This window comes from Cebus imitator, unplaced genomic scaffold (genome assembly GCF_001604975.1).
Source record: "Cebus imitator isolate Cc_AM_T3 unplaced genomic scaffold, Cebus_imitator-1.0 Scaffold306, whole genome shotgun sequence".
NCBI classification, from domain to species: domain Eukaryota; kingdom Metazoa; phylum Chordata; class Mammalia; order Primates; family Cebidae; genus Cebus; species Cebus imitator.
The window spans coordinates 2,529,010-2,535,971 of record NW_016107621.1 but is presented as its reverse complement, the minus strand read 5'-3'; the positions used below and the strand labels follow the sequence as shown (position 1 = coordinate 2,535,971).

Here is a 6,962-nt window from a genome sequence, read left to right as displayed (position 1 = left end):
TCTTGCCTCAGCCTCCCGGGTAGCTGGGATTACAGGTGCCCACCACCATGCTGAGGTAGCTTTTGTATTTTTAGTATAGACGGGGTTTCACCATGTTGGCTAGGCTGCTCTTGAACTCCTGACCTCAGGTGATCCTCCTGCCTCAGACTCCCATAGCGTTGTGATTACACAAGTGAGCCACTGTGCCTAGCCAGATTTCAGACTTTTGGATTAGGAATGCTCAACCTGTATTAGGTAAATGGATTGTAGTAATGACATGGAAGTTGTGAGGTCAGTGAGTTAAAGATTGAAGTTTGGTGTGAATCCATTAATGTTATTGCTGGTATAGAAAGAGAGATTAGAGGCCAGGGGAGTAGGGAGGAGGCTGGGGTAAGGATCCAGGTATGAGAGGGTAGTATCGTGGCCTAGGCTCTGATGTATGGGGCTGGGGGAAAGCATGGCTTGCAGAAATGATGTTCACAGGCAGAAAGGACGAGAATTTGGTGCCTGTTGGTAATTGGAGGAGGCCAGCACAGGTCTAGGGGAAGACACTGAGGTCAGTTTGGGACACAGTGGGTATGAAGGGGCTCAGAGGACATCATGGGGAGGCATCTAGGATGCTGCTGGTGCATGGTGGTCTTGAGTTCTGGAAAAAAGTGGGGGTCTAGAGACAGATGAGAGTGTCACCTTCAGAGACAGGAACTGAAGTCATGGTAGGTAAAATGGCTAGGGAGAGAGTGCATGGAGGGAGAAGCAAAGTGGCGTGCGCTGAGTCCTGGTAATTGATGTCAGCCTTGAAGGGGTGAACAGAGTAAGAGGAGCTTGAAGAGGAGTGCTGAGAAAAACCAGGAGAGCATGATACGGCAGAAGCCAAGTGAGGAGCGTTTCTACAGGGAAGGCGTGGTTGGGGTGCCAGGTGCTGCTGGGATGATTGGGAATACAGAATGGCGACAGAATTAGCAACAGGGGTGGCCAGTGATCTTGGTGAGCATTGTGGACTAGAAACAGAGATGGGAGTCACTGTCACAGAGATGTCCACCACTGCCAAGGGAAAGAACGAGATGGCCTTGGGGATTCGTAGAATGGAAAGAGATGGGCTGGGTACTGTGCCTCACACCTGTAATCCCAGCACTTTGAGAGACCAAGGCGGGCGGATTACATGGGATCAGGAGTTCGAGACCAGCCTGGTCAACATGGTGAAACCCCGTCTCCACTAAAATAATACAAAAATTAGCCAGGTGTGGTGGCGCACGTCTGTAAACCCAGCTAATCAAGAGGCTGAGGCAGGAGAATTGCTTGAACCCAAGAGGTAGAAGTTCAGTGAGCTGAGATTGTGCCATGGCACTCTAGCCTGGGCGACAAAGTAGGACTTCTGAAAAAAAAAAAAAAAAAGGAAAGAGATGAGGCCCAAGGACCAAGTTTCATTGAGCTATTATACTTAAAAGACCCAGTGGATTTCATGATAGTGAGTTCTTATGAAAAATAAAGAAAATAAATAAATAAAAATTTTAAATAAGACTTGGTGAAAGGTGAGCAAGAGGTCTAGTGCAGGGAGAAGCCCAGGCCAACTCCCAGGGTTGATTGGGCGGCTGGGGAGATGGCAGTGCCGTCGCTTAGATAGGATGGTAACCAGAGAGGCCAGGGTAGAATGAAAGGGGTGGATGCAGAGCCAGGTGAACTGTGATTGGCCAGGCCGATCTGAGGTCAGATTTGGGGCGGGGAACGTGGTATTTAAATTTTGGGATAGCAGAATTCTGGTGCTGCAACCCTGCCTGACCCCTGTAGGTAGAGGAAGAGCGGCGCAGTGCAGCAGGCAGTGAAAAGGAAGAAGAGCCTGAGGAAGAAGAGGAGGAGGAAGAGGAGGAGGAATACGATGAGGAAGAGGAGGAGGAAGATGATGACCGGCCCCCCAAGAAACCCCGTCATGGAGGCTTCATTCTGGATGAGGCTGGTATGTCACAGTGCTGGGCAAGTGCAGACCAGAGGCTGAGGGCGGAGCTTCCACTTTTAGTTCCATTTATTTTTTTCTTACTTTTTTTTTGAGACAGAGTCTAGCTCTGTTGCCCAGGCTGGAGTACAGTGGTGCGATCTCTGCTCACTGCAACCTCTGCCTCCCAGGTTCAAGCGGTTCTCCTGCCTCTGCCTCCTGAGTAGCTGGGATTATAGGTGCGCACCACTGCACCTAGCTAATTTTTGTATTTTTAGTAAAGACAGCGTTTTACCATGTTTGCCAGGCTGGTCTCGAACTACTGACCTCAGGTGATCTGCTTGCCTCAGCCTCCCAAAGTGCTGGGATTACAGGCATGAGCCACTGCACCCAGCCCTTTTCTTTTTTAAGACAGGATCTCACTCTGTTTCCCAGGCTGGAGTGCAGTGGCATGATCATGGCTCACTGCAGCCTCTACCTCCCAGGTTCAAGTGATCCTCCAACCTCAGCTTCCTGAGTAGCTGGGACCACAGGTGTGCACCACCAGACCCTACTAGACTAATTTAAAATTTTTTTGTAGAGAGGAAGTCTCACTATGTTGCCCAGGCTGGTTTCAAACTCTTGGCTCAAGCGATCTTCCCACTTCAGCGTCCTGTAGTGCTGAGATTACAGGCATAAGCCACCACGTGCAGCCTTACATGCATTTCATATATGTACACAGATCATCTCTAGGCAAGAAACTAGTCATGGAATTGCCTTTGGGAAAGGTGACTGAAATACTGGGGGTTAGAAAAGGGAGGGAGACTTAATTGATGCTTACGTTCTCTATAGACGTTGGAGTCTTTAATTGATGCTTACATTCTCTTTTTTTTTTTTTTTTTTGAGACAGAGTTTCGCTCTTGTTACCCAGGCTGGCGTGCAATGGTGTGATCTCGGCTCACCACAACCTCCGCCTCCTGGGTTCAGGCAATTCTCCTGCCTCAGCCTCCTGAGTAGCTGGGATTACAGGCACACGCCACCATGCCCAGCTAATTTTTTGTATTTTTAGTAGAGACGGAGTTTCACCATGTTGACCAGGATGGTCTCGATCTCTTGACCTCGTGATCCACCCGCCTCGGCCTCCCAAAGTGCTGGGATTACAGGCGTGAGCCACCGCGCCCGGCCATTCTCTTTTTTTTAAAATTTTTAAACTTTTTTAATGCTTACGTTCTCTATAGACATTGGAGTCTTTTGTTATGTGCACATATTACGTTTTACTGTAATGTTTGATACATACAAAACAGTACATGCAGCATAGTGAAGAGGTTAAGTACATGGACCATGGAGCCACACTGCCTCTCAGATCCCAGCTGAGTCTCTGGGCAAGTTACTTAACCTCTCTGGGTCTCAGAGTCTTTGCTGTAAAGTAGATACAGCAGTAGTGCCTCCCTTGGGGTTGCCAGGCAGATGAATGAGGAATCTCTGTTAGGTACTCAGAACAGGGCAGGGTGCATAGTATGCTCTCAGTGTTGGCTGTCATAAATGTATGAAAATCATAAAATGAACTGACCACAAACCATCTTTTTAAAAACTGTCTAGTGATCATGTTTTGATAGCTGGAAGGGAACTTTTCTTCTTGCTTACTTTGATCTTAGTTTTCTTAAGGGATTTGGGGGTGGAGTAAGGAGAGGGGATAATTTACAGAGCTAGGTGGAGCTGCAGGTGCCCCCGACCCTGCTGCACACACCAGCTCTGTGGTATGACCTCGGATGAGTGCCTCCCTGTCGGAGCCTTAGTGTCCTGCCCTGTGCAGTGGGGATTTGTAGTACCTGTCTCCCAGAGGAGATGCTTCGTGTCCTGGTATCTGTTACCAGGTCACCTTTGCCCCTTACTGCTTGGCCTTTCCGTTTCAGATGTTGATGATGAGTATGAGGACGAGGACCAGTGGGAGGATGGAGCAGAGGACATCCTAGAGAAAGGTGTGTGTGGGCCCTGCCTCCACAAGACTACTGGAAAGGGGGTGGTCGAGAGGGTCTTCAGAGCCCATTCCCCCCACCCCCCATCCCCTGTACACCCCAATCCCCACCGTCCTCACCTCGCTTCTTTCTGTCCTTCCCAGAGAGACCAGCTCCCCGCTTTTTCCTTTTAGGCCCATGAGTGGGGGGTGGGGCTGTGGGATGGGGATGCTGTGGGGAGAGGACTCTGGGATCCCAGGGCCCAGTGAATCCCTTCTGGGGTTGTAGGGTGGGTGAGCTCTGTCCCAAGATACCCCCCACTTCCTGGGCCAGTGCCCCCCTTTCCCCGTTATTTTCCGTTCTGTGCGCCTCATACATTTCGGCTTCTCCCCAACCACCTGGTGCCTGGCCTTTACTTTTGATTTTCAACCTTTCTGTGTCCCTCCCTTCCCCTCCCGCAACCCATTGGTTGATTTTGCTGCTATAATTTGGCTCATACTTTGTCTGCCCTCGCCCACCACCACCACCACCACCACCACAACCACCACCACCACCACCACCTCCTCTTCCTCCAAGTAGAAGAGATTGAAGGTAAGAATCTGAAAAGTGTGATTCCCCAACCTTCCTCCCATATCCTGACATTTCCTCCTTCCTGCAGCACCTGCCCTCACCTCCTGCCCACCAGTCCCGGTCTGGCCCTGGGGGCTCTGACCCACGTAGGGTCCAGAGTCAGGGAGTTCTGGGGCCAGGTCTGCCCCAGTTGTTGGCCTGGGAAAGCATGGATGTGTCTGTCTGGGACTGAGCATTTGTGGGTGGTAGCGATGGGTGGGGTGGGGTGGAGTCCAGGGTGCACCTGGACAGTGACTGTGAGATGGGAACAGCTGGAAGCCCCCCAACTGCTGGGCCCCATTCCCAGTGTTTTTGACAAGAAGCAGGATGCTGAGTAGGACAGAGTAGGGGATGAGGGGTTGGGATGTTCTCTGTGAGATGTCATCTTCCTGCCCCAGGGCCAAACCCTGGCCCTCTTAGCTGCACGCCCCTACTTTCTCCAGGCCCCTGCCCTCCACTGCCATTGCTGACTCCCTCTGTCAATTTTTTTTTAGCCTCCAATATCGATAATGTTGTCCTGGATGAAGATCGTTCTGGGGCTCGCCGCCTACAAAACCTCTGGAGGTGGGCAAGGAAGGACACATGGTGGGATTGGCCCTGTGGGAGATTTGGGGGCGGACAGCCCACCCACTCTCCTCAACTTTCAATTCCTGTTTACTTCCCCCAGGGACCAGCGAGAAGAAGAACTGGGCGAGTATTACATGAAGAAATATGCCAAGTCATCTGTGGGAGAGACGTAAGGGCATGGCAGGGGCAGGTGGAGGCGGGGAGCAGTGGGAAGGGGAGGGGGTCTGAGCTTCACCCCTTCCTTCCTGAATGCCGTCCTCCCTTCAGGGTGTATGGAGGATCTGATGAGCTCTCAGATGACATCACCCAGCAGCAGCTGCTCCCAGGAGTCAAGTAAGGGGGTTGGGATGGTGGGAGTGGTGCTGGGGTGCGAATCTTGTATGAGCTGATGGTGCCCAAACAGGTGGCTCCCTGAAGTAAGTCAGGGCAGAGTCACACAGACAGTGTGGTGGATGGCGGGGGTAGGGAGGGCAAGGTGGCACTTTGTCTTTCCTCCTGCTCATGGGTAGAAATGTGGGGAAGCCAGCGAGTATGGCGATCCTGGGTATGGAGACAGAGGAAGGGGTGGCCCTGGGGGTTCATCTGTTTGTTGCTGAAGATTCAGCTTCACTGAAGGGCTTCCTTTTCCTCTGCTGCCCAGGGATCCCAATCTGTGGACTGTCAAATGTAAGGTATGTGCTCTGATCTTGGGGCTTGGAGGAGGTGGGAGAATAAGGGAGCTGGTTTGTGGGGGAGAACTGTCCATTTGTCTGTCCTGGGTCTCTGTGACCTGCCAGTCACTTGGTCCTTCTGTTTCCATCTGCTGCTTCTTGTTACTGACTGGCTGTCTCCCACCTCCATCTTCCTGGCTGTCCATCCTTTCTCTCTCCTTTCCTGGTCCTACTTTATCTTTCTTGCTGCTCTCACCTGCCCCCTTCCTGTGTCCTTTCCTCCATTCTGTCATCTCTCTGAAATCTGCCTCTCATCTTCCAGATCGGGGAGGAACGGGCCACAGCCATTTCCTTGATGCGCAAGTTCATTGCCTACCAGTTCACAGACACGGTAAGTTGGGTAGGCAGGCGGCTTGGTGGGGAGACATGGGCAACACCCAGAGGGAAGGACGTTGTCAACTTCAAGAGCACCAGGTGCCCCTGTGCTGAGCAGAGCTGCCTGCTGAGTGAGCTGCTTCAGCTAGAACAAGACCACTGCCTGGATGGAAGAGGGCTCCTCTGGGCCCTGACAGATATGTTTTCTTTGTTCTCTGCATTTCTGGCAGTGTCCTACCACCTCTCTGGCCCTCTGGAAGTCAGCCAGCTAGCTTCCTCTACCTTTTCTTCGTTAGAGTGGGTTTGCCTGTTAACCAGCCCTGTTAGTCCGGGGTCACCCTCTTCACCACATGCCAGGAAGCAAATGTTGCATCCAAGGCCCAAGTCTTTGTTTTTTATTTTTTTATTATTTAAGACAGGGTTTAACCAACTGGCCAGGCTGGTCTTGAACTCCTGACCTCAGATGATCCACCCGCCTTGGCCTCCCAAAGTGCTGAGATTACAGGTGTGAGCCACCACCCCCGGCCCAGGTCTTTCTTTAGATTGACAGTTTGAGTCCTGCCCTTGCTACTTAGCTGTGTGACTGTGATGCACCTACTTCCCCTCTCTGGGCCCCTTGCTTGCCTCTCAGCATCATACATGGCTTTTGGCTGACGCGGTGGCTTACTCCAGTTATCCTAGCTCTCTGGGAGGCTGAGGCGGGTGGGTCACTTGAGGTCAGGAGTTGGGAGACCAGCCTGGACAATACGGTGAAATCCCGTCTTTACTAAAAATACAAAAGTTAGCTGGGTGTGGCAGTGCACACCTATAGTCCCAGCTACTCAGGAGGCTGAGGCAGGAGAATTGCTCGAAGGAGGCAGAGGTTGCAGTGAGCCGAGATTGCGCCACTGCACTCCAGCCTGGATGACAAAGTGAAACTCC

The 6,962-nt window shown here is 51.7% G+C and overlaps 1 protein-coding gene across 5 annotated transcripts in view; it reads left to right on the top strand.

Annotated features, from left to right (window-relative positions):
- The window catches only part of SUPT5H (SPT5 homolog, DSIF elongation factor subunit), a 32,140-nt gene that overhangs the window by 5,274 nt on the left and 19,904 nt on the right, over positions 1-6,962 (top strand). For 3 of the 5 annotated variants that reach the window (XM_017503025.2, XM_017503026.2, XM_017503027.2), the window contains exons 3-10: positions 1,765-1,930; positions 3,799-3,864; positions 4,420-4,431; positions 4,944-5,013; positions 5,117-5,185; positions 5,284-5,349; positions 5,657-5,687; positions 5,989-6,057. In XM_017503025.2, coding sequence (XP_017358514.1) covers positions 1,765-1,930; positions 3,799-3,864; positions 4,420-4,431; positions 4,944-5,013; positions 5,117-5,185; positions 5,284-5,349; positions 5,657-5,687; positions 5,989-6,057 — 549 coding nt within the window. The remainder of the gene's footprint in view (positions 1-1,764; positions 1,931-3,798; positions 3,865-4,419; positions 4,432-4,943; positions 5,014-5,116; positions 5,186-5,283; positions 5,350-5,656; positions 5,688-5,988; positions 6,058-6,962) is intronic. The other 2 variants (XM_017503028.2, XM_037729482.1) reach the window with 1 other exon arrangement.